General features: G+C 39.9%; 3 protein-coding genes and 1 long non-coding RNA gene across 4 annotated transcripts; 3 read left to right on the forward strand and 1 right to left on the reverse strand.

The window, feature by feature from the left end:
• Positions 1–993: 993 nt before the first annotated feature.
• On the reverse strand, positions 994–4458 carry LOC124314008 (nuclear cap-binding protein subunit 1-like). The gene is made up of 14 exons (XM_046778950.1): positions 4327–4458; positions 3984–4261; positions 3727–3920; positions 3488–3659; positions 3206–3427; positions 3045–3145; positions 2812–2983; positions 2580–2747; positions 2267–2519; positions 2074–2207; positions 1683–2007; positions 1469–1620; positions 1293–1406; positions 994–1214 (listed from the first exon to the last, which is right to left on the reverse strand). Exons 1-14 carry the CDS (start codon positions 4355–4357, stop codon positions 1101–1103), a joined length of 2430 nt encoding a protein of 809 aa, XP_046634906.1. The 5' UTR covers positions 4358–4458; the 3' UTR covers positions 994–1100.
• Positions 4459–11566: 7108 nt separating this feature from the next.
• LOC124314348 lies at positions 11567–13232 on the forward strand. The gene is made up of 5 exons (XR_006911172.1): positions 11567–11853; positions 11927–12059; positions 12144–12358; positions 12436–12571; positions 12644–13232. It is a non-coding gene; the product is annotated as an uncharacterized LOC124314348 (long non-coding RNA).
• A 5780-nt stretch (positions 13233–19012) lies between these two features.
• Positions 19013–22684, forward strand: LOC124313999 (DNA helicase MCM9-like). The gene is made up of 12 exons (XM_046778937.1): positions 19013–19213; positions 19298–19394; positions 19465–20061; positions 20126–20345; positions 20418–20448; positions 20546–20638; positions 20700–20809; positions 20875–21021; positions 21135–21538; positions 21703–21723; positions 21792–21943; positions 22007–22684. The coding sequence occupies exons 1-12, from the start codon at positions 19156–19158 to the stop codon at positions 22621–22623; spliced, it is 2547 nt and encodes an 848-aa protein (XP_046634893.1). The 5' UTR covers positions 19013–19155; the 3' UTR covers positions 22624–22684.
• Positions 22685–23056: 372 nt separating this feature from the next.
• Positions 23057–25096, forward strand: LOC124314166 (BUB3-interacting and GLEBS motif-containing protein ZNF207-like). The gene is made up of 6 exons (XM_046779268.1): positions 23057–23339; positions 23426–23552; positions 23620–23971; positions 24056–24173; positions 24234–24492; positions 24564–25096. Exons 1-6 carry the CDS (start codon positions 23172–23174, stop codon positions 24632–24634), a joined length of 1095 nt encoding a protein of 364 aa, XP_046635224.1. The 5' UTR covers positions 23057–23171; the 3' UTR covers positions 24635–25096.
• The last annotated feature ends 1268 nt before the right edge of the window (positions 25097–26364 follow it).

Here is a 26364-nt window from a genome sequence, read left to right on the forward strand (position 1 = left end):
TCATAAGTGACGTTGCGTCAGCTTCCTCTACGAAAATTTCCCCTCGAATCCACAAAAAATTATTTCAATATAACCAGTTGAATCGAAAAGCGATGAGAATGATTAAAGGAAACTACATGAACAAACAATGGAAACTTTAAGGTCTTGAATTCGTTATGGCATCTACCGCTTCGTGAAATAGGAAACGACATTTTCGGGCTCGATGTAAAGAGGAAATTCTCAATTTACTCACGCACGTTAGTCCATACGGGAACGAGATATCAGTTTATTTTTTTATTTTTATTTAGATTTTAGTTTTGAGATAATATAATAACAATAATATTGAGCTATTTTACGCCGACGCCATCTACAGACCACATGACTTATTATAAACAGAATTAAACCGAAAGAAAGCTTAAGTTCAAAAGTGGAGTAATGACGTCGTGAATCCAATGTTGAAATTTAAAAGTCACCACTATTTATATTCAAGTATTTCACGTATAACATTAGGCTAATCCACACTTTTAAAACTTATGTGTGATGAGATTTCCGTTTCTAGAAAAAATACATAATATGCCCCGCCTGTGATTTTTCCGTCGTGAGAGAATGCCGAGTTCGTGACGAAGCTGAATCTGTGCTTGTCAAGTGATAGACAAACAATAGCCTGATCCTTCTCAACCCCGTGAATCGCCCAAATAGAAAGTTTATGGTTCGTTCGCGTTATTGCAGTCTCATCGTGAGGACGAGTAACGTTACAATAGACAGAATAATTCCTAGGGTATGCATTCCAGCTTATGTAATCATACTTAAGCCATATATTTATTTAAAAGACACGACATCAAGGTGCCCAACGCCTAAACCCGCGATGAAGTATATGCCATTGTTAAACTGTTGGCAGTTCAATATTGTGTGCGCATTTATTCCTTGACTTATTATTTTCTAAAATTGATTTGCCTTTGTGATGTGTAAAAGAATAAATAAAGCTCGAATCGGTAATGTACAGGGACTCCCAAGTCTGGATTACACACTTGTATTCGCATTTCAAAACATGTTAAAATATTGAAAACCCATGAAAAAGGAAAGCTTTCGCTATTGGCCTAACTTGTAGGATCTTGTCACAATTAACTGCGAAGAGCTTGAAATTGTCGAAAAGTGTCAAGAATATTGCCATCCAAATCGTGTGTGAAGAGAAGGGTTTCCAACGTTTGACTGTACTTTTCCACCTGCTCATGATGCTGCATATTTTCAAAGAAATTATTAAAAATAAATTTGAAATGAATGAATTAAAATGAATGAATATAGATAATACATACCGCCATGAAAACTTGCTGCAATCTTCCAACAGTCCATTGATACCAAAATGTGTTGAAATCCTTGCCATCTGTATCGCAACGAACTACGTGCTCCGACAAAATCATGATGAAACGCTGTAATGAAAGTCAAAATTTATATAAACATTCAAAGTGAAATTCAATATGTAGTAATATACTTGAAACACGATCAAAAACAGGTTCTTTTGATCTGATTGGGCAGCCTCCAAGCGTTCTTCCATACGCTCGACCATCTCTTCCGTAGGTTGTTCCCCATCGTCCTTTGTAGCTTCTTTATTACTAGAGGTGCGTCGACGCTTTTCACCACCCTCTTTTGTTAAAACGGAAAATAAATTAAGCGAATGATTAACATTAATCCAAAGTTGTTCGCACCTCTAGATGGATCTTCATCAGATGATTCCGAATCAGATGGTGCAGCTCTGAGTTTAGCGCGTGCATCCGCCACCTCTTTCTCTAGACGGACGACGTGTTTGTTCATTTTGCGAATAGTCAAGTGCAAGACCTCCCAAATGTACGAACGAGTGAACTCGGGTGCCATGTCTCGTGAAAAGATCCAATTTGCTACGGCACAACACTCAACAATTTGTGTCTTTAACATCTTATCAACTACCACTCCTAAAAATTGTGGGTGGTGTTGCCAGAGCTCATAAACTTGACGAAGCATACAGATCTGTGCCTCTTCATTCTCACAAATATTCTATGACAGAAACGTAAAATTGAATCGTTTTATACTATCGATAACATTTCAATCTGTTGAAAATACCTTGAAGACTGAATGATATTTAGCGAGACCGGCAAAAGTATGCGTAAAACTCTTCGAGCCCAAATGTAGCAGAGTCTGAACAAATACTTCAATTGCTAGAGGATTGTGTGAAGGCTCCATATCCCCGTCGTCATCTAATTACAATTGCATCAAAATGGCTTGAAGTTATACAAATTGTATCCACCATATTTACCTTTGAGAGGATTCGGTAGTTGCTGGACCAACTCTAGTACTTCTTCAGGCGTTGGCTTTTTTCTTAGGAGCTCAGTCAAAGTCTGGACTTGAGCAGCCCCAGGAAAACCATTTCCTCCTTCAATTTGGTATTTAAAGTACGGTTCTGGTTTCGGGGGCAACAGCGGTGAGTAACATTCAGGCACCATTTCAGTCACGCGCTTGTGATAGGAGAGTCTCAAACATTTCCCGAACACTTCAGAAACAAATTTTGCCTGAAATTTAAGTGTTCCTTTAGATAGATTTCGAAAAATTTCAATTTTTTAAACATTTACCTTGGGGTGGTCTTTTTCGAGTGAAAGACAATTCTGCCAGTCATCCCAACTCCAGCGGAATTGAAAGTTACTGAGATGGTAAGAAAACCAAGAAACGAATCTATCAAAGCAGGTGGCATTCATGGTATCAATTCTTTCGTAAAGCAACTCCGTAGCCTGTGCTAACACCTGGTTGTGAAATAAAAAGTCAAATGAAAATGTTCAAGTTTCTACTGTAAGATCATATTTTCACCTGAGGCATTGTACTTGGTTGAAGCTTGCAAAGTTCTATCAAAGTACAACCATAAGCAATCTCCAAGTAACGAGGGGAAGGCATTTGGAAAAGTTCTGAGAAGAGAACTTCAACTATCATGTATTCCAAAGGGATCTTATTTCTCTGTGGGAACGCCAACAATTGGGTGGCTCTGAAAAGCAAAATTAATTTACTATTATCTGCACAAACGTTTCTGTCAAGTTGAAACTCACAGTTCCTTGCGTTCGTTATGATGACGAGTGATGATCTGGTGTAAATGTTCCTCAATCAAGTAACGCTCTACTGAATGAGTTCCTGGTAAAAGTGGACCAGCCTGAAAATGAGTCCCGAGTTAAATACGCACGATACACACTTTTGAAAGCGTTTGACTTACTTCTGGACAGTCAGTGTAATCAAACATCCTGAAAACAACCCATGGTAGCGGATATTGCGTACTAGCTGTGTGAGGCGGAGGTAGAATGACCGGGAGATTGTGTTGCAAAGCTTCAGAAAGGATAGAATCAAAAGCTAAATATGGACGGTAAATGTGTCTTTCCTGCCACTCGTCTGTTCGCAATTTCCGTACTTGAGCCCAAAGACATTCCAGGTATTCTTCCTAGAAAGAACGTTTTTCGAAATTTTTCAATTATTATTAAAATGCCATGCCATTTCTGACCTGTGGGTGCGGAGTATCACAATTCCAAACTCGAAGAGCAGCGACATGAGCAGTATTTCTTCTGCGAAGATAACCTTCCATTGCTGCCATTATACGTTCAAGATCATTTTCTTTCTTTTCAAAAAGCTCTCGACCAACCCAAGGAAGCGCCGTCAACAACGCATACATGTACCTGTAAATTGATACAGTGTTGTGATCTACATTACTCTTGCTTTAGAATAAAAAAAAAATTTAATTACCAGTCTCGTCGAACCTGAGGAACTCCTTGTTCCATGGCAGCATCAATAAAACTGTCATATAACTGTAGCAAGGAAGAGGCAGAGACTATGTGACAGTTGACCATGTCAGATATGAAACGTACAATTAAACGAGCAGATTCCCATTGCCCCTCACGGAGAGCTTCTTTTAGGTTTCTCACTATTTGTTCCACAAACTATAAAAATAAAAAAAGATATACTTGTATCTTAAAAACTGAAGGTACAATTTTAAAACAAACCTCTCCTCCAAAATTATAGTTTTTAGCATTCAGAAGACCAACTAATGTGCTGTAGATAGTACATTTCTCTGGCATTTGGATTGGGCATTCCGACAAAATACGTAATATTTTACTCTTGTACGTGTTCAAATCAGCTTCTAATACTGAAGCTAGCCCTTCTAAATTGCTTTCTAAAGATGATGACGTTTTGTCTCCAACCCTGATAATAAGAGATTCTAACCGGTCTTCAATTTCTGCCTGCTCCGAGACAACTCTGCGCCTTTTACGATACCCATGTTCTGTAATTTTAAACAAATAACTTTATATAATGTCATCAAATTCTTCAATAAGTTGTAATCCTTACCATATCCATCATCACGTTTCCTACGACTCATTCTTTGATTTTATTTTAAATTGGTCTTCGACGCTTACAACAAGACAGACAAACTACTAGCACTCTGTTTGACTGTTTGTCATATGGAGCTATTAAAGAAGCTGTTAATTTGACGCCATCTATTGATGAAATCATAAACTTCGATGATCGTGAAAATAGTTTACATAACTTGACAACGTAGCTGTAAAAATTGTTTATTTAGGCAACGCAATTTGGCGCAAAAATTCAATTCAGTTTATATTCAGCTGAATTGAATTAAATTAACGCAAAAATGTGATTTGTTGAATTCAATTTAGGTGAAAATTGAAATTGGCTACAATTCACGGGTTCCGGACATCTCGTACCCAAAAATTCTCGTACTCATTTTTTCAACCATCTCGTACCAGTACGAGATGGTGGTACGAGGTGGCATCTGGCGGTAGAGATAGTACCGGCTGGTACGAGGTGGCTGGCATAATCTTCCGGCTGGTACGAGTTGGCTGGCAGAAGTTTCCGGCTGGTACGAGATGACTGGCAGAAATTTCCGGCTGGTACGAGATGGCCGGCAGAAATCTCCATTCTAGAGGGAGCCAAAGGTAAGCGCCGAGCTGGATGTCCGGATGAAGTCCGCCTTGAAGAGCGCCTAGCCGGTGACTGATAACTTAGTACGGCCGCGGCGACCTTATATACTGCGGCTCGAGCATGCGCCACCTTGTGGTCAGTACGAGATGGCAGTACGAGATGGCCGATAGAAAGGCAACCGGCTAAGTATCCCAGCAATTATGCCATGGTATAGGATGATTATGCTTGTAATTATTCACCCTTCAATAAACTTTTTAAGAATTTTTTTATTATGTTAGCAGTGTATTTCATATTTTTCCTCAAACTTCTTTTAATGCAGGAATTATGGTTGCTGTATTGGTGAACCACACGATAGCAGACTAAAAAAGATCGTTTAAACATTTCGTGTGCTGCATAGAACAGGTAAAGATTGGTCTTAATTTGAATATTTTCATTAATGCAATACATTTTTCACAGAGCAGGCAACATCCCAATCCATCAGCTTCATGTTATACGGCCTCAAAGCTTGTATATACCAGACCAGGAGGTATTCCTCCAATACCTAATCATTGTATGTAAGCTCATTTTTCAGCTTATTATGGCATTCTTAACATTTCATTTTTACTTTGTTTAGATAAAGACTGAGAAAATGCTAGCCAGAAGCAGAAAAGGCATTATTGCCCTCGATTGTACTACATGCTCTTTCTTGGATTGTTTGTTTTCATTAGTTAACTCTGTCTGTATCTAGAAATAAATCGAGTTGAGAAACTAGTGCAGGTCTCCAGGATTTCTTTTTTGAAGTTAAATAGGCCAGTTTGGTAGGAAAATATCTTTTCTGAAAAGCACGAATCCAAATCTTCTCTGCTCTCTGCAGTTCTTCTGAGTTGAGCGGCTCTCGATTCCATAAATCGCGCGAGGAACTTTTTAGTCGAAAATTGCTTGCGAGACGAAACACTTGCGCTGTAACCCGCAGCAACATATAAAAACTGTACTTTGCTGGATCTATCACTGAAAATATATCTTCCTCCTTAACGACTGGATCTGCGCTTTTCACAGCGACATGAACTACTTTGGAACTTTTAAACTCCGTCACCGACCACGTTGGCCAATTTTTGCGATTCGACAGCCACTCCGGTCCTTCCTTCCACAATTTTGAAGCTTTCAATTCTTTGAATGAGGCACCTCGGGAGAGGATGTCGGCTGGATTCTCTGCTGACGGAACATATTTCCATGTAGCCGCCTGGGTCCTGTTGAAGTCCCGGATCTTCTTCACTCGATTCGTAACAAACTGCCGTGGGTGTCCCTCTTCTTTGGCGATCCAATGATGCACAATTTGACTGTCGCTCCAGAGATAAACTCGTAGCTTGATTCCGAGTGGCTCAAGTGCGGCAATGATTATCGTAGCGACTAGAACGCCCAAGTATGCTGCCATCAGTTCTGATTCCGGAATCGACAACTCCCTTTCTTCTTCTTTTTGTTGGCTTTTGATTGGCGTGATTCTAGCCTTGGATTCGACGAACGATACTTCTCCTTGATGCACTAAATATGCTACCGCACCGTATGCTCGGCGACTCGCGTCACAAAAAACATGGAGATCTCGTACCGCTGTTGCTGCACCGAAATAGGATCTTTTCACTGACATAATTTTTTGTTTAGTCGCACAAACCATTGAAGAGACGATTTCTTTCCACTTTTCTAAATGTTCACTTGCCAATTCTTCATCTAGTTTGACGTTCTTCATACACAAATCTTGAATTAGGATCTTGGCGCTCGTAGCTATCGGCGCATAAAACCCCAGCGGATCATAAAATGATCCCGCTCCTTTGAGAACATCGCGTTTGGTTACCTTTTCAATTGACGGCGATAGATTTGGAACTTGGACGTGCAGGCAATCGCTATTTCTATCCCAAATTAGTCCAAGCGTTTTTGACTCCGGTGAAGCGTCGAACGTTCCTTTCTCTTGCAGCTTTTTCTCTAAGTCGCGATCACTGAACCCCCATGCCTGGAGTGGTAGGTTTGCACCGCACATGAATGTTCGCTTGATGAAAGTAACTTTCGGCCTCAGTTTGACTATCACATCCGGTGATAACATTGTTAACAAAAACACTTCGCTGCATATCAGCAGCCACTTTAGAACCATTTCTTGATAGATGGTGCATGACGACAGAGTTGAGAATAAATGGCGATGATTTCGCACCAAACGGAAATACTTTAAAGCGATAGATCACTAACGGCGAATCAGGATCTTGTGGGTTTGACAACCACATCCAACGTAGATAATCACGATCGGAGTCATGAAGCTCGATGTGATGGAAGGCTTTTTCGACGTCAGCAACTATGCCTATAGCGTGGGCTCTGAATCGAATTAAAAGATGAACTTGATCGTTGTGAAGAGGCGCACCAGTTTCAACGCAGTCATTGAAACTCACGCCATTCCAACCTTTGTTTGAGCAGTTATACACAATCCGGATGGGAGTGGTCGATGACTCTTTCTTCACATAGTGGTACGGTATGTAATGGCAACCCTTGGGGGGTGGCTCTGACGGAACTTGTTCGATAAACTTGCGATCAAGCTGATCTTTGATAATGTCGGCAAACACTCCCAACATCCCGTCTCTTGATAAACGTTTGATGGTTGCTTGTGTTAAGACACAAATATCAGAGAAGAGTTTTGTCAGTTTGATACTCAAGTAGAGTGTGTATTTTGTCTCCTGATTAACGTAGGAGACAAGTTCAATGAGACTTACCAAACACAGCAATTCAATTTCACACAGTATTACAACACACTTGTTCTTTGTCAGACAGACCACACAGTGAGGAAACAGTATCTTCCAACTTCTCTGCATCCACCCATCAACGTCGACAGCCAAGCGTCATCACTCCGACGTTGTCTTCAATGTATTTCTCAGTAAATAACAACACTGCCATCTAGTGCTGAATGAGTTCAACACAAACCTCAACAGCTTGGGTCATATTTTTCACCATGTTAAAGTTAGTAACGAGCTCGGGGTGATCACTCTTCCACGGGAATTGGGCAATGTACTTGCCGTCTTCGAACTTGATGCATTTCTTTGCGTAGTTCGCCGCCTCACTGACCTTTTCCTGATGAGGGAAGATTCCCAATGTCTCCAGCGACCACATAAACGAAAAATCGTCCGCACTTTCAACTGATTGAACATGTAGACTTAGGGTTTGGACGGGTTTTTTCACTCTTACACTTTCCAGTGGGCCGGACACTAAGTAACCAATTTTTGATCCGATTGCGGTTGGTCCGTCACCGCGAATGGGTCTCTCGTCTTCGATAAAACTCCAGTAGAAGTCTGCTCCAATTAACAAATCGATGGAGAACAAATCTTCTTTGATGTAGGGATGAGCCAAATTCAGGTTTTTCAAATAAGGAAGTTCTTGCAGATTGTGTCGATAGTTGTCTTCCAGTGGGTCGACTAAATAATCGATTACTATCGCTCGCATGAAGACAGTGGTTCCATCGTTGACTTGAATCCCAAATTCGACAACTTCAAAGACGAGGGGTTGTCAACTCAAAAAAATCCTCGTACACCCTCGGATTTTTTCAAAAAAATCCCTAAAAAATCCCAAAAATCAAAAAATCAAAAAATCCCAAAAATCCCAAAATTCCAAGAATTTTGGTTTAATAAATCGACAAAATTTTACAAGAATCGATTTTTTTCGTTATCGATTCTAATTCCCCTTACTGTGTTAATAATTCCCCTTGGGCTTCTGTCTGTCTCTTGGTCTGTCTGCTGTCAGTGCCATGCTAGGAATTTTTGATGGGAAAAATGACTTCTATAAATTCTGGTATTTCTAGAGAGGATGACGATACATGGGAATTGTTAAAAGAAAACAAGGTCATTGTACCTGAAAGTATTAAAAAAATACTTAACGATCTCAATTTTAGTGGAATTCGTGCGTTGGCTAAAGTAAACGAGCGTAAACGAGTCAAGTGTCATGATTGAAGAGTACATCCGATATGTACTTGGTGATCCTGATGTTCTCGAAATTATGATTAAAGAAGAAAAACTACAAATATTTGGATCTATCTTTTCACGGTGCCCGTCCAAGTTCAAACTTTCACCTGGGCACAAAGTTACATTCCAAATTTTGTCAGAGGTTTGCAAAGAAATTGTCCAGCGCTGGACAATTATCTGTAAAGTAAAGCCACGTCAATCAATGGGTGTTCCATCTGGTAAAATAAGACTTTATAGCAATTTGAAAAAATCTGAAAAAATCTGAAAAAATCTGAAAAAATCCCAAAAATCTGAAAAAATGATTTTTGGATTTAAGATCCGTACACCTTCGGATCGAGTTGACAACCCCTCGTTCAAAGAATTCTGGACCGGAACTGGCATGGGCGAATCCCGACGTAATTAAACACTCTTTAGTTTTCGCTCTCAAACCAAGGCGTTTCACTAGGTCGCGCGTAATCCAGCTTCTTTGCGCGCCTTCATCGAACATTGAATTTGCTTTAACTTCACATTTTGATGAACGAATCTTCATGACCGCCGTTTTTAGGAAAACAAACGGATAGGATACCACGTTAACTGAGCTCTTTTGAGCAACGACGGCCACTTGTTGAGAAACAATTGAACCTTTTACTTGAGAATGAGCATTTGTTACCGAAGTTGCTGCAACGCTGGCTGGCCTTGAAGAATCATGAAGACTGGTATGATGCGGACGTCGACAGATTCTGCATACATTTCTAGAATTACAATTGTTTCGTGTGTGCTTGGCGCTTAAGCAGTCGAAGCATAGCCGCTTCTGTTGAACGATTCTTTTTCTTTCTTCGATTGAAGAAACTGCGGTACACTGAGACGCGGGATGATCAGCGTCACAGTAGACACATGGGAAATGAAATGGGGGCTTTTGACCTGTTGCCCCGTTGAACATTGTCGCTGATTGTCTAGAGGGGAATTGCTGCTTGATTGCTGGCGGTTGAATTGGCGGCAGTGTTGAAATCTGTCCCGCCTCCATGACTCGTATTTCTCCCTTTAGAATATTTCTCAATTGGTCAAGTGTAAATTCGTCTTTGTCGTGCTGGCGTGCTACGTTCTTCCGTACATCGGCTGGGAGCTTATCTAGAAGAATGCACACTAACAGGTCGCCGTAGGTATCAGGGGGCTTTCCCAGAGACTCTAGGCCACGAACATACGACTCTACCTGGTCGTAGAAGCCACGGAGGCTTTTTAGATTAGCTTCCGGTTTCTGCAGGTTATACAAGGCTCTCATATAAGCTGCGATCACCTTCGATTTTCTTCCATATCGTTCCTTGAGAAGGTCCACTAGGACTACATAATTTTCATTGGATGGAGTCAAACCGGCGACTGATGACAAAACGTTTGGGTCCAATTGGCCCAACAAATAATTGAACTTGTTGATGTCTGCTAGCGAAGCGTCGCTTTCAATCTCCGCAACAAACGCTTGCCAGAACTGCTGCCACTGAAGAATATCACCATTAAAGCGCGGCAAGGCAATTTTTGGACGGCTCGTCGCTCGAGAAGAAACACTTGGTGCTGGAGGGTGATGATCAACATCTGGATTTGCACGACGCAACGTATTGATTCTATAACGACAAAGATCTCCAGCGTCTTGAATGATGGCATTTTCAGCATCCGTTGCTTCAATTTCTTGTTGCACATCTTCTTCTCCAGTGCGATCCTGAATCTGCTGATCCATATCTTCCAACGTATCAAAACGGGTTTTTAGCTCAACCAACTTGCTCTCAAGTTCGTGAATTTTTTGAGCTGGTTCCATGTCCGCATTTGCAAATATATCTTCGAGTTTTTGAATCAATCAGGCTGCGACGACCCTTCCACCATTTCTTAAAGCTAGCAAACGTGAAAGATCCGCCATTTTAAGAGAGCTTTCGACTTACAACTTTCCAGAATGATCGCTCCAATTAAAGATGAATACAGATGATACGCATGGAGGAAGATGAAAGCGGATGAAGATTGATGATCCTACGTTGTGATTTTTTTAGATGCCTGCTGCTGCAGGGGGGTGTCTGGACCGCCACGTGGTGATGACGCCAACACACAAAGATTTGAGATTTGCCTGTCTCAATCAGGTCGTTTGGAACCGTCACACTTCGTAACGCCAAAGTGAACAAACACCAGGACTAGTATCCTGGTCACGGCACCAAGATGTCGGGAAAATCCTGACATTAACTTTAAGACTTGAAATTCTGAGACAGCTGTATATTCTGCAACCTTCTGGTTCCACGAAAATGTAGCTACTGCCGACACTTTAGACCTCAAGGACAAATCAAAAAGAGGGGTAGGGGGAAAATAGGGTGTGCGAAATAACCCGAGGGGTCTAACACGCAAAAACTTGTCTGGGCCTAAACAGTTGGGCCTCGACTTGTCTTTACATGAAGCAAAATGGACAAAACAATTCAATTTATGCTTGAGGGGTCGGAATTTCCGACACTGATAAACACCGCATTCTCTTTTTCGTTGGACAGCAGTTTTTTCCGTTGTTGTTGATTGAACACTTGAAATACATGCAGTATTCTCACTTGTAATTGGACGTAACCTGGTTCTTTTAGTTTTTTCACTAAAATTATCTAAAGATCGCCCTCTCCTTTTGTTACTAACATGTTTTTCTCGTCTTTTTTTTAGAATTTCCTGGTGATTTTGACTTTCCATTGACTCAACCAGAGGCCTTTTCCTGATACCCAGCTTTCTTGGGGAATTTCCCAAGAAAAAGCCTAAGCTGTGCGGAGTGTTGTGGACGCTGGACTTTTGACTAAACTTGTCGACTGCTTCCAAGTTCAGTGTTGTGTGAAAATGAAGGAGTGAAGAAGGGAAACACCCAGTATTTACATATTTAACCCAAAATTCCATGTAAATTTTTTATGGTCGCCTCATATCATTAAGTTCATCAAATATTACACCTTAATGAAATGCTGCATATTTTTTATCTTTGTTAGTGGCTCATGAGGTAAGTAGTTGCCAATATCGCGATTCCTTCATTCATTATGGCTGATTACTAATGCAATATTTATTTGTTCTAGTCTGTCTGTACACAAACAGATGTCGTAAAAGATGGGGGACATGTCCCACAACAACTAAAAGTGATAGTTTAAGAGAGACTGTGTCTGTCTTGGGAATCGTCAATGACAAATTTCAACATACTAATGATCAAAGGTATTTCACACCAAATTCTATGTTATAATAATACTGGCTAACTCGTGTAAAACCTATTCAAATATACCTTGCCTTGTTCAACAGGTTCCTTGGACTTCTATTGGTTCGAATCATTCCAACCTGGAAACAGTTTGGAGGAGTGTTGTATTAGTCGTGCCAATGAATACTCCAGTATCTCCTCAGCTAATAAAGATAAATACCAATTCATGAATTGATTCTTTTTGCACCCCAACAACTTTTATTTGATTGAGGCAGGTCTGCGTTCCATTGATTTGGATGACAATGTGGACAAACATAATGTAATGAGTGTTGTCGATGGTTCACATTTGTTTTTTAGAGTTATGAACAAGGTGTGTAGCGGATGTTTTGTTGACAGTGAACATTTCAATGGAATATTCAACAACATCTCGCGTGCCATCAACGTCAACAAAATGAGAGACAAGGACAAATTTCACTGACACTACGAGATGATGCCCGTTGGCCGGTTCGATTACACCAACAACACGACGCCGGTATGTGTACATAACAATGTGGAGATGATTTGCATGACTTGCATAACCTTTAATTCTGAAATGTTTGTGCAGAAATTCACGTTGACGGACAAGATTCTGTGGGTGGTGGGCGAACGTGCGCCGCTGGACGAGCCTCCGTGCGGCTACCGGAACGAGCGTTGCAGCGACTCTGACACGCGTCTGAGAGATTCCCAGATTGCCGCCGGAGTTCTCGGCTGCATTTTCCTGGCGGCCGTCAGCACGACTCTCTTTGTCTATCACAAATGGAAGGTTGAACAAGAGATTGCCGGTCTTGTTTGATGATCCCAAAGACATCATATCAATGTCATCGCAGACTGCCGATGGCTTCATGGACAAATCCACCAGCAATGAAAATTGAATTCCGCCTTTCTTTTTTTTTCTTAAACTAAATCATCGCTGCTGCTGCTGGACAGGAATATTTTTATGTTGCGCCCATTGGACGGGCGTATATAGCGTCTACTATACCGAAATAGTTACACACAGAGCCAAACCATCTGTTTCAGGCTTTTATATTCCATTGAACGACTTGGTGTTTTTGGTCATTATTTTTGCTTCTAGTCGATAAAAAGGCCCGTTACCCACGTAGCAACTCAAGTAAAATTATTTATGGGGACACTAGTCAAATGTAACACCTAATTGTGTTGCCATTTCATATATGAATACATGGTTGGCGAAGACAAACTGGTGTTTTGATTTTCGAGATCAATTTGTTATTCCTCATCTGCCATGTTATCATGGTCCTCAGCGTTATTGTAAAGCAAATCGATTATTTCATTTCTTTTTTGTATTCCAGACTGCAGGTTGAACCAATCATCAGCAATCTCGTTTTCATCTTGATCTTGATCTACACCTTGCGTGAGCCGGTAAGCAGCCATCCTTTCTCCTCTGTTTATTAGAAAATTGTGCAAAGCACAGCAACAGGAGATAATCCTGGTTGCTTTCTTTACGTGGGCGTAAATGTACCGTAGTCGCCGCCATGTATTTTTTAAGGCTCCAAAAGAGTGTTCGATCACTATGCGGGTTCTTGATAAAATCGTGTTGTAGTTTCTTTTGGGAAAAGTTCTTGCAAGACTGGATTTTATCGCAGGCATGACATGAGGGGAGGAAGGAAAAGCGGAATCTGACAGTAAATGATATTGGTCACCTGGGAAAAGGATAGTCGGATTTTCGTCAAGAAGGAGACCCAAATCAGAGCAGCGGAAAACTCTGGAATCGTTAGCGCTACCAGGGAAACCAGCATAAGTATAAGAAAAAACACGATTCGGGAGACAAACAGCTAGTAATATTAGGGAATGCCGCATTTTGCGGTTGTTGTAGTCTTTTTGATTTTCAGATGGTGTTACGATTTCTATGTGTGTACCATCCATAGCTCCGATGACGCCAGGAAATCCAGTGATTTGTTGAAAGTTGTGTGCAATTAACGGAACCTCTTCAGCAGTTGGCCATGTAATGAAATGCTGTAGTTGTCGTTCAATAATCTTAGTAGTTTTGTTGACGGATCGCCATACTGTGGATATGGATCGATCGAATAGCACCGATATTTCACGATGCGAACATTGATTCGCCAAATACCACAGCGTTATATATAACATTTCGTCCGTTGGTACTGGTTCTAAACAACGGAATGGGAATTGTGTCGAATCCGGTAATCTATGGTTATCGCAAAACGCAACCAACGCTTCAAAAGATGGGCGTGACATGCGAAAGTTGCTTTGAAAGTCGGAATCCGATAACTGTGGTATGACAGTACGCACAAACCTAGTGGAAAAAATTAATACTTTATAATCTTATGTAAATCATCCCCTTACAGTAAAGGAATAAATTTTTTAAATATTTTCAGTCATTCATTCTGAGCGGCATGCGCTGCTGAACGCAGATTCGCTTAGAACTTGAGTGCTAATAATGATAATTAAGATAATTGAAATCTATACAGAAGATACTAGGTGTGCTAGTGTATCCTAAGAGTGCAGTGCATAGCTCGTAATCATACATTTTGAATTAAACTGTATCATAAACGAAGACGAAAAAGGATGACATTTATCGTGATAAATGATTTGGTTTATTATTAAGAACGAGTTTCCTGAAGTGCACCAACCCACAATTTTGGAAGAATATGAAAAAAAAATTCAATTTCGGGGTAGACAGGTACTCTTCATAATTTATTTTAATTGTTTGACCGGTGGCCAGTTTTGGTCGGTGGCCTTGTATTGTGCAAAAATTTGATTCTATTTCTTTTTTTAATTGTTTAGGGTGATTTCGAGTTATGGGAGCCTTCCGGCCAAATTGATTATAATTAACTCCGTCCTGTGTTGTACCATGATGTTGATGTGGTTTTCATTTGTTTTTCCATTGACAACCCACAATCACTCCTTAATATTTCTGAAAGATGGATAATGGAGGTTGAAAAGGAGTGTCCTAATGTTCCCATAGTCCTTGTTGGGAATAAAAAGGATATATGGAAGGATATAATAAAAGGATAAATTATACCCGCTGACAAAAGTCATTCCACACCCAAAAATCGTTTCTGAACCCAAGGAGACTCCGGCTGAAGTCCCTCCATCTAGCGAAAACGAACTTGAAACGGACGAGAAAAAGCCGGAACCGAAGAGTCCGACCGAAAATTTGCACCAGACGATTGACGACGGCAAAAATATGACTAACAAAGATGCGGTGGGGGAAACGGAAGCTTAGGCATTTCAGAAAGTTGGGCAACAGCCAGCATCAGAAGAGGCTCAGTCGCTCCCGCAGCAGAGCACCGACGGCTACCGGCCAACCGAACAAAACTACCAGAATAATTTGTTCGTCAATCCGTCCCCATCAGCCCCAAACCAGACGCTCCTTGATATTCTGGATATGATGCAGACTGATGCAGAGCTCGTAATTTGTAATTCGTAATTTTACATTTCAAATGCTGATTCAATTTGTTTATAGTCTAAATACAGTTACGCCACCCCTCTCGGGTTAGGCCAGCTTATCGAGCGTACGATAACATCAAAAGGTTGGTAAAATAACAATAGCAATTGCCCTACTCCCCCCCCCTGAACGAGCTTGGGATGGCTACGAGGTATTTTTATTAATTTATTTTAAAAAAACGATGCAATTAATGTTTGATTGTTGTACATAGGCGCTGCGGAACTACAGCTTAGAAATCGAAAATGGAATTGACGCAGAAACAATGCGTGTCCGCTAATTTATTGATTATAAAAACCGATCCTTCTGGCTCGAGTGAATTCCCCCCCCCCCCCAACGATTCTGTCTGTTCATGGACACGAATCGAATAAACAACGTGATGGGAGGCGAGCCATGGGGCCTTTAACGACCTTATTGGAGCCGCACATCCTGGCTCGTGGTTCTTTATGGGTAAACATTTTCAAGAAATGCCGACCCACACAAAATAACCAAGCAAATCTTCAAATTTTTTTAGGTCGGCGTGGCCCTAGCTCGTGTTGCGGATCAGCCGCCTAACCCGGATCGTGTTGCGGATCACCCTGTCCCAATGCCGCCTGGATTTCTGGATTCAGATGATTCTTCCAGCGACGGAGATGTCAGAAATAGATTTCAAGGTTTTTTTGTTGCTCAAGAAGCCAACTTTATGAATCGATGAGCTCGTATCATGGCGAGATTTCAACAAAACCGCCGACTACTCCTAGATGTCGATTCCAAATTTGAAGATTCCGAAGATGAAGATAATTTGGTGGATGGAGAAGCAGCGGATAGAGACCAGGAAGTTCCTATTCAACGCCCCGAAGTAAATCACGAGGACCACTGCCCAGTGTGTTGCCTCCAAGTGCCTAACACAATCATCACACCTTGCGGTCAAATTTTCTGCTTGATGTGCGTGGAAACATTGGAGGGGTCTAGGGCAACTACATGCCCAGTCTGCCGCTCACGTTTCAATGGACATAGACCCGTGCCAGAAAATCCCTTTACTAAAAGGTTGTAGTGGAAAGCGCCACGGCGGGTGTGTGGGGAAGTGGGGAATAGGAATTGAGGGAAAAGGGGAGGAGTGGGAAGGGTCGAGATCGATATCTTAGCTTTGATTTTCACTATCGATTCGTAAAGTTGGCTTCAGCCCCAAAGAAAATCCCCTCTTCTGCCAAGGACCAGAACTATAGAATACTGGTATCGCCACTCATATGGCGAGCCCTTCCATTGCTTTTTTTCTCTGGAAGTGAAGCCTGCTTGCCTGCCCTGTCCCGTAGCTATAAGCGCCACGGCGGATGTGTGGGGAAATAGGGTATAGGAATGGTATAGGAATGAAGGGAAAAGTGGAGGAGTGGTAAAGGGTCGAGATCGATATCTTAGCTCCGATTTTCACTATCGATTGCTAAAGTTGGCTTCAATCCAGAGAAAATTTCCGAGAGGAGGAGTTAACATGGCAGTGGCGCTACCAGTATTCTATAGCCATGGACTACTAAAGCTAGAGGACGGGTCAATTCGTCAACTCCTATGTCGGCTACCATTTTTTTGTTACTGTAATCAGTAGAGCTTTAGAAATGAGCTATAGTCTATTAAATTATCCCTATGCGGCAAATATTTAACTTCGATGATATTTTAATTAGAAATTGACGTAGGTGTTCGTTGGTTGTCGCCGCCTAGCGGTGATTGTTGGTTGACCACTCTGTGATTCTCTGGTTTTGTTTTGGTTTGTTATGATTAGGTGCGTCTGCTATCTGTGATTCTCTGGTGATTCTCTGGATTCTGTTTGTTTTCTTTCTAAAAACCATGGAAGAGTTTAGAATTCTTAGCGCTAGGTGGAGACAACCAACGAACACCTCTCCCGTCCTCTCAAAATTAAAACGCAAATATCTTTTAATTTAATATCTTCACAAGAAATGTGCATTGGATACTTATAATAGCTTTTTAAATATCTATCGATTGACCCTTCTTCAAAAATTATGATTAAAAATCCACCCGACAAGCTATAACACGGCGGGATAGGACGAGGGTCCCGTCCTCTAGCTTTAGTAGTCCATGCTATAGCTCTGCATGGCCATGGACTCATGGTATGTGCATTGTATATGAGGGGATGGTATGTTCACGCACTAGAATTTTCCCATAAGGCTTGATCCCAGGTTGCCCTGGTATATGGAGTGCCACCAAGCGGATTTTCTCCAGAACTATGTCTGAACACGTTTTTTATGTCCTAGCGAAAGAAAACCAATTAGGATTTTGTAAAAAAAAATGTGAAAAAACTCGCATTTTTTACAGAATCTAGGTATTCTATCAATTTCACTTTAAAAATATAGAAAAAAAGAAAAATATGATTGCTGATTTGAACCTGAATCCCTTCATTTGGGAGCTCGACGCTCTTCCAACTTGGCTACCAATTACTTACTCATATTGAAAAATTGCCAATAATAAACCCTTTTTGAAAGCACAATTCAAGACAACACGACTCAGTAACGCTACGCTAGGTGGCAGCACAATTTACCAGGGCCAAGGACTTTGAAAAAAAACCTGAAAACCCGAGGATCTAGCCTTATGGGAAAATTCTTGCGTGACCATACCATCCACTCATATACCATAGATAAAGAAGACTGGTTTCGCATGTCCTATCCTTTTAGCCCTATCCCTACTGACCCCGAGTTTCTGTTTTGCTTGTCCTGCCCCTAGCGGATAAACTGCTGTACTGCACCGTGGCTAGCAAGGGTGTTGCAGACGAAAGTTGTTTTCCTTCTGTCTTGGTAAAATTCTTTGCTGGCGTTTAAAAGTTCTAGGTAATTTTTTCATCCAAATTTTTACTTAAAAGTCATTTTGTATTAAATTTTGACGTTTGCCAATTGCAAAAGCAGAGAAATCAATTGAATGATTGCAATGGAATAGATGTAAGCAGAGTGTAGAGAACAAAACGTACACTAGAGGGCAGGACAAGCAAAACAGAATCGGGAAAATCGGAGGAAGAGTAGCAAGAATTCTGGCGACAGTTGGCCATGTTAATTTTCTTATGGACAGCATCAACCAGTGATCTTTGTCTATGCATATACCATGGTATGTGTTTTAACAAGCGATCCGCCACTCAAAGAGACCGTTTGGGGGTTTTTTTATTTAGCGGAAATCTTCGCTGGGGGTTCTAAAAATAAACAAATAAATGGGTTTTGTGCAAAATTTTTCGCTAAGTCGATTGCTAAAAACCGCAATCGCCTAGCTTTTGTAGTTTGGGAGATATTTAAAAAAAAACTGAGAGGGGGTAGCCGAAATTTGGACTTTTTTTCGTTTTTTGTGCAGCAGTTTTCTCGTCAACTGCTGCACCTAAAAATAATCCAATTGGTTTAAAATGATGGGATAGCCCGTCTCTTCAAACCGTTTTAATGTTTTTTAAATATTCGGCTTAGAAGCCGAGATATTAATGATTGAAAACGCTACATTATATTACATGTGGCAACATGGCAAGACTTTTTTTCAAGTAACAGACGACATATATTTGGAAATGTGAAAATTACACAAAAAGGCGGGACTCGAAAACTGAGTAACTGACTCGAATAGTTTCACGTGATTTTTTGTTTTCACATCAATGAATGTTGTAGAGTGGTTGATTGAATTATAGTAATAAAAAAAAAGTAATGGTGATGGATCTCACTGATTCGAATTGTATGTCTACTGCACACTCAAATTTGTCAGGTATGTTGTGATGTATAGAAGTCTTTGAATTAATATCAATTGCTTTGATGTATATTAATATATCTTATTGTTGGGGAATTGAAGAACTTGTTATTAAATATGTTTTGAATCAACATAGACAAGATTTGATTTCAATATTAGAAGCCCAAGATGTTGAACTACATTACTCTGTTGTAGTCCAGTAAGTAAATTTTGTTTCAAGATCATAACATTTATTATGATATGACATTTATTTTGAAATTTTTTATTAGCTTTGTGCTACTGTTGGAGACTTATCCTAAACTCTGTGAAGCAATACTTTCCAATTCTTCAAAGCACCTCCCTATTTATGATGCTGCATTAGTTAAAGCTGCAAAACAATTGCACGCATCCCTAGAAGACGATGAACAAATGGAATTAGTTCCCAAAGAAAACATTCACTTTCGTGTGACAGGGTTACCTCACTGTCCAGAAGTTCATAGATCTACTATGCCAAAGCTAAAGGATCATGGAAAATTCCTTTGCATTCAAGGTACAGTGATAAGAACAACTCAGCAAAGAGTTTTAGAATATCAGAAAGAATTCAAATGCAAAAAGTGTGGACATGAATTTTTGGTAAAAGCTGATTATGATCAGTATTACATAATCAAAACTCCACCTCAATGCCCAAATTCTGTAATAAATTGCAAGTCTACTGCATATCAGCCTGTCGAAAAGTCAACACCAACATACCGAAAAGATTATCAAGAAATTAAATTGCAAGAACCAGTTCACAAACTTGCTGTTGGAACAGTTCCCACTTCTCTTTGGGTTACTTTAGAAGATGATTTAGTTGACCAGTGCAAACCAGGAGATGACATAATTGTTTGGTAAGCTTCTAAAATGCAAAAGCAATTTACATGGATCATTTTAAATGTCCAAGGAAATATTTAGTGGATTGGTAAAGCGCCGTTGGCAGCCGTTTGTCCGGGGTCAAAGATCGGTTTTAGAACTCGTCCTCAAAGGAAATTTTATCGAGGTCATGAATGAAGCTAAAGTTTTAAACAGCGTTGTAAACGAGGAGTTAAACGATGGATTTAAAAAATTTTGGCAGAAATATGCCACATGTCCTCTAGTTGGCCGAAATATTATTTTGTCATCATTCTGTCCTCAGGTGAGATATTATACATAAAATATTTTTTTCTGTTCCTGAAGACCTAGCTAATTATTATTATGATCTACGCAGATTTACGGACTTTACATAGTCAAACTGGCAGGTACTGACTGTTCGTGCATTTCTCCTTCCTTCTACAGCAAGCTATATTCCGTCAGCTGTAACCATTTATTATAAAAAATAATGACTTTTTTTTTTAGCTGCCATTGTTCTTGCTGGAGGAGTCACAAGAAGGGACGATTCTGGAACCAAAGCAAGGGGGGAATCTCATTTACTCCTTGTCGGGGATCCGGGTATATTACTCAGACCGACAAACCCAACTTATCTTCCAATTAATCCAATATTTGATTTTAGGGGCAGGAAAATCACAAATCTTGAAGTACATATGCAAACTTAGTCCCCGTTCAATCCTCACCACTGGGATTGGAACAACTAGTGCCGGCCTTACAGTTTCTGCAGTTAAGGTAATCCGTCTATGGAACATACTAAAATTTATTCAATTGCTGTATGATTTTGGATGGCAATGTAGGACTCTGGACTATGGCATTTAGAAGCAGGAGCACTTGTGTTAGCGGACGGAGGAGTGTGCTGTATCGATGAGTTTAGTTCCATCCAGGAAAGAGACCGAGCATCGATACACGAAGCCATGGAACAACAAACCATTAGTGTAGCCAAGGTAATTTTATTTAAATTTCTACTTTCATAACTGAAATGAATGGGGGCCAAAGAGCCAAAGAGAGAGAAAAAATGAAGAAATAACCTAGCAACATCATTTCCTTTGATTTATAGGCCGGAATGGTATGCAAGTTGAGTACCCGTTGCTCAATCATAGCTGCTACAAATGCCAAGGGGGGTCATTACGACACCAGCCTTAATTTGAGTGTGAATGCTGGCTTGGCCAGTCCTCTTCTTTCCCGATTCGATCTCATTCTTATCCTTATAGACGGTAAAGACTACGCTTGGGACCAAATTGTTGCCCAACACATACTTAATGGGAACGATACAACTAGTGACGATAAGTCTCTTTGGCCTTTTGAAATGATGAAGTCGTATTTCGGCCTCATAAAAAACTTGAGACCGTCTCTTACTCCAGCTGCTAATCAAATCCTATCGAAATATTACTACGCTCAACGACAGGCTGACGATCGAAACGCCGCTCGGACCACTGTGAGAATGCTGGAGAGCATGATAAGGTCTCGTATTCTTTGCTCATTTCTAAGTTTCTTTAAATCGTGTAGGAAATTTTGAAAAAAAACTGCTTTCTATTATTATATGTATATATTTTATAAAGTATACATGCATACTTATAATGGATATCTCCGCATCTTATTAATAACTTTAATTGTATTGTTTCCAGGTTAGCGCAAGGTCACGCAAGGTATTGTGTTTGTTTTGTTTGTTTTTTAACTTGCTTTTCGATGTAATTGAGTACGCTGTCGTATTTAGATTGATGTTCCGGGAGGAAGTTACCGTTATGGACGCAGTTGTTGTTGTGACTTTAATGGAAAGCTCAATGCAATCTGCCGCACTGATTTCGGCTGATAACTGTCTTCACTCTTCATTTCCCTCTGATGCTATGATGGAGTATCAACGTCAAAGTAAGCAATGGCGCATAAAAATTTAAAAAAAAAAGTTTATTTTTATTGTTTATTTTTTTTTAGTCGACCTAGTTTTAAAACGCTTGGGATTAGAGGAATTACTGAATTCTGAAATGAAACGTATGGAAGAAATTGCTGCCTTGCAGATCGAGAATTGTGATGCTGATCCTTTTGAGTTCCGCAAGGATTTGGTTTGTAGCGAAACCCACATTGCTCAAACTCAAGCGATTTTAGCAAATATTCATATACAAAACCAAGAGAAGAGTGATTTATTTGTAAATGAAGAAAATGAATGCGGTGTGAAGAGGAAACAATTCGATGATGGGCAATCACAACCATCTAAAAAAATTCGATTTTCTAAGGAAAAAATTTGCTCATCATCTAGGTCGAAAGAAAAAACTTTTGATTGTACAGCTGCAAGCACTACAGAATACGACAATGGTAGCCTTTTAAAAGCCGTTAACGTCAACGAGAAAGACACAGAAATGTTAACAAATGTTTGTCCTGAAATGTCGACTTCATTTCCCGATCCAAAAAATGATTCATGCGAAGAAATTCCTTCCATTATAGGATCTCCAATAATATCCTCTACTTTCAAAGAAAACACTAATTCTTCTGCCAACACCAAGTCATCAATTTTCAAGTATGGTAGTGATGACGATACTATATTTGACCTTTGAAATTACTCGAAACTCATTTATTCTTGTGTAATTCGGATGAAAATAAAATACTGGAAAATTTGCCAACTCAGTATAGTTAAAGAGAAAAATAAATCTTTTAATACATTTTAGTAACGTGATTTACTATGTAAGATATTATTAGATTATCGCAAATAACTCTAAGTACTTTATCTTAAGGAAAATCCCTTCTATTCTGCATTCTGCATAAAATTTCGAATCTGGATGTGATGGAGAATATGATACGGATACAAGTATTTATGGAATTTGAATTTGACGCCATGATGAAGGCATGTAGCCCAGCATAGCTCTGGCCCAGCCCAGCATAGCTCTGGCCCAGCCCAGCTCTGCATGAACATGAATGCCAATAAAGCGAAGGGAGTATACACGTGTGTTTAGGGATCAACCAATAGTTTCTGGCTATTGTGAATATGTGACATGATACATGAAGGTTTAATGCCGTAAGCAGTCGGCCATTAAAGGTTTTTCTGAAGGTTCATCTTAAATTAAAAGAGTATCCAATCTTCTAAAGAAAACTATTTGGTATCGCAATGGGGAGAAAGAAGAAAAAGCCTTCAAAACCTTGGTGCTGGTATTGCAATCGAGACTTCGATGATGAAAAAATTCTTTTACAACATCAGAAAGCTAAACATTTCAAGTGTCATATATGCCACAAAAAACTTTATACAGGACCTGGACTATCTATACACTGCATGCAGGTTGTTACCCCGATCCAATAACTACTAATAATATAAACATTTTTGGTTAAATTCATGTTGCAATTTCATTTAAATCTTGACTTAAGGTACACAAAGAAACACTTGACCGAGTGCCGAACTCTCTTCCCAACAGAGGAAACATTGAAATAGAAATTTATGGCATGGAAGGAATCCCAGAATCTGATATTAGAGATCATGAAGCCCAAAAACAAGGTAGTTTTTTAAGGTCTTCATTTATTTGATTGATGTATTAATAAAATTAATGTTGGTGTTATTGTAGCTGGCAGAATTACAACTGCTGCAGGTGCAGACAGTAGTGATGAAGAAGGAGGTTCTTCAGCAAAACGGGCAAAGACAGCTCAACCTGCAGTTCAAGAATCATCAACACCAAGTATTCAATCCATTGGAACCATGCCGATAACCCCAATGCTTGCATCTCCTTTCATGGGAATGGGTCCCATGAATCCATACTTAGGACATTTACCCTTACCAATGATGGGATCTGTGCCACAAATGCCTCTCCCTGGTGGGGCGGTTTCATCACCTCAGACACCATCTAAGCCTCTTTTTGCATCCTCTAGTAGTCCTTCATCAAGCAACAGTGCCTCCAAACCAGCATTTGCTGCATATGGGTACATGTCTCATATAATTTTTGTAGTTAGAATTATGAACCATTGCTTTCTTCAAAATTACTAACTGTTAATTGTTATTAATAGTTCTGGTGGTGCTGGGGCAACTATTGTTGGTGAATCAACTGTTCCAAAAAAGTCAGGTGTCATTGCTACTCAAGCTGGTTCCAGCAAAATAATGCACCCAGAAGAGGATCTCTCATTGGCAAGTCTTATAATACACATTTGTGAGGGGGAAAAACTAACAAATTAAATGACATATTAGGAAGAGTTGCGAGCCAGGTGCCATCGATATCAAAGAAGCGCTGTACCTACAAGTATGCCTCAGGTATCGATTGCCAGCCCACAAAGTGCTACTGTTACTCCTGTCAGCTCTGTAAGCAGCGGACAAATGGGCTTGCCAATGGGCCATCTCCCAGCCGGGATGATGATCCCGATGCCTATGACACACATGGCGCTCCCCCCGCATATGCAAATGGGAATGGCCCCTATGGGACTTCTCCGAGCACCGCACATGCATCCTGGTAACTTCTAACATATCTTCATGTAATAAGGTAATCGTCTCAAAATTGATTTTTGTTTTTCCCATATTAAGGCATGCCTGGAGGATTCTCTCCATATGGTGCCCCTCTTGGTTTTCCGATGATGCCACCGCGCTTCCGGTAGGGAATTTGAACTGGACTATTCAAAACTTTTGAAATTCCTCGTAGAAAAAAAAACTTCACATGTCGTTCTTTAATTCTCCCTCGCGATCATGACTAATAATTATTGATTTTTTTTTTTTTCATAAAAAGATGAATTACTTTTTTTCTACTTATTCATCCCTTTTCTCTCCCCGAGTATGCGTGGTCTTTGCAGGCGCCATCTAAGTGAGTGTAGACATTTTTAAAATTTTTTCTTTCATTCTTGATTGATCGGACTATCCGAATCGTTATACTTGATAACGGCAATGTCAATCACGTAAGTACGTTTAATCACTGATGGTCAGCTCTACTTTCTTTCGCTATCTTCACCAATCTCACACTATAGTGTACCATAATTTTAAGTAACTGGGCGTTTATGTGAATGTAGTTGGTTCGTCCTCTCCGTCTCGCTGAAAGAGAACAATACAAGGCAAGTCCCATCAAACAAAATTTTTACATATATTAATCATAATACAGCTGCTTATTGCTTGAAAAAGGTAAGGTTTTCCCTACATGTTGACTATGTTACTGGCGCAGTTTATGTTGTCTAGGACTAATCTAATGGATGGGTGTACTACAGCCATTGTGAATCGTTTTTTTTTATCATTGTTTCGTTTCATACAGGGCTTCCCATGATAGCCTAATCAAATGATTTAAGGTTCTTCGGTGTGCAAAATCTGACGCGTTGCAGCGTTTGGTTATATTTGAGTCATTTTGATTAATAAATATTATTCATTTTTTTTGTTGAAGAGAAAAAATAAAGAAATATTGAAAGGTGATAGCTTTTTTGTTAATTTTGTAACTCAATACGTTTTTTTCTCAATATATTTTTGCATTGTATTGAATGGTACGATTCTGAAAAAAATATTACACTACTCACTACTGCCTTATGTTCATCAAGATAAAATTGGAAATGAAGATAATCGATTGGTGTAGAAAAAGACCCTCAAAACTCATTTTATTCGAAAGGATCAGGAGATTCCGATACATCGTAGTTTTCATTTCGATTAATTCTGCCGATTCATTGCTGTCACAAAGAAATGAGAAATATGAATTCGCATTGTGAAGCCACTAATATATTTCCTGACCCTCTGCGGCATTTTCGAAACTCATTGTTTATATTATTACATACGTATCTCATTATTATATTATATTGTTTACATTCTCAATGCAACAGTTCCAGCCGGGAGCTTCCCTGTCTCTATTTCGCCTGTTCATTGATTTTGAAGAACCTCCTTCCCGCCCCTGCCCCCTTTTTTCAAAAATCAAATGTACGTCAGCGCAACCAACTGATGAAACATGAAACAAAACGCTATTCCACATTATTCGGAAAATTTCTTTCAATGCCAAAATCATTTTCTTTGAAATATCAAAATCATTCTTCCAACTTACTTAGCTTTTATAATAGACAAGTTCGGGATGCTGAGTTGCACAACCGCAAAATTAGGATCGTGCGCCAACGAGTTTTTGTAACGTTGTGGGGATAGTAGAAAGCGGGTTTTTTTATTATTTAAGCATAGAATTACTTATCTAATCTTAGAAATGTTCAGGATTATCGTTGTTTAGAACATTCTGCTTTTTATAGAGTAATTTGAAATGTATAATTCAGCTTAGTTTACCCATTAAAATTAAAGAAAGTCCAAGCCTGGGATGCTGTTTAGTCTTTTCTTGTGTTTTTTGACAGATCTGCTGACAAGTGACAAGCTCAAACAC

This window comes from Daphnia pulicaria, chromosome 10 (assembly GCF_021234035.1).
Source record: "Daphnia pulicaria isolate SC F1-1A chromosome 10, SC_F0-13Bv2, whole genome shotgun sequence".
Lineage (NCBI taxonomy): Eukaryota > Metazoa > Arthropoda > Branchiopoda > Diplostraca > Daphniidae > Daphnia > Daphnia pulicaria.

What these genes read in the sequence shown, in the direction of transcription:
- LOC124314008 (XM_046778950.1), bottom strand. Translation starts at nt 4,357, where the DNA reads ATGAGTCGTAGGAAACGTGATGATGGATATG. An exon ending in GTGATACTCCGCACCCACAG is followed by an intron (nt 3,428 to 3,487) that starts GTCAGAAATGGC and finishes CGTTCTTTCTAG; the next exon opens with GAAGAATACCTGGAATGTCT. An exon ending in TGCAGCAAGTTTTCATGGCG is followed by an intron (nt 1,215 to 1,292) that starts GTATGTATTATC and finishes GAAAATATGCAG; the next exon opens with CATCATGAGCAGGTGGAAAA.
- LOC124313999 (XM_046778937.1), top strand. Translation starts at nt 19,156, where the DNA reads ATGGTGATGGATCTCACTGATTCGAATTGTATGTCTACTGCACACTCA. An exon ending in TTACAGTTTCTGCAGTTAAG is followed by an intron (nt 20,810 to 20,874) that starts GTAATCCGTCTA and finishes ATGGCAATGTAG; the next exon opens with GACTCTGGACTATGGCATTT. An exon ending in TTAGCGCAAGGTCACGCAAG is followed by an intron (nt 21,724 to 21,791) that starts GTATTGTGTTTG and finishes TGTCGTATTTAG; the next exon opens with ATTGATGTTCCGGGAGGAAG.
- LOC124314166 (XM_046779268.1), top strand. Translation starts at nt 23,172, where the DNA reads ATGGGGAGAAAGAAGAAAAAGCCTTCAAAACCTTGGTGCTGGTATTGC. An exon ending in TATCTATACACTGCATGCAG is followed by an intron (nt 23,340 to 23,425) that starts GTTGTTACCCCG and finishes TCTTGACTTAAG; the next exon opens with GTACACAAAGAAACACTTGA. An exon ending in CCAGCATTTGCTGCATATGG is followed by an intron (nt 23,972 to 24,055) that starts GTACATGTCTCA and finishes TGTTATTAATAG; the next exon opens with TTCTGGTGGTGCTGGGGCAA.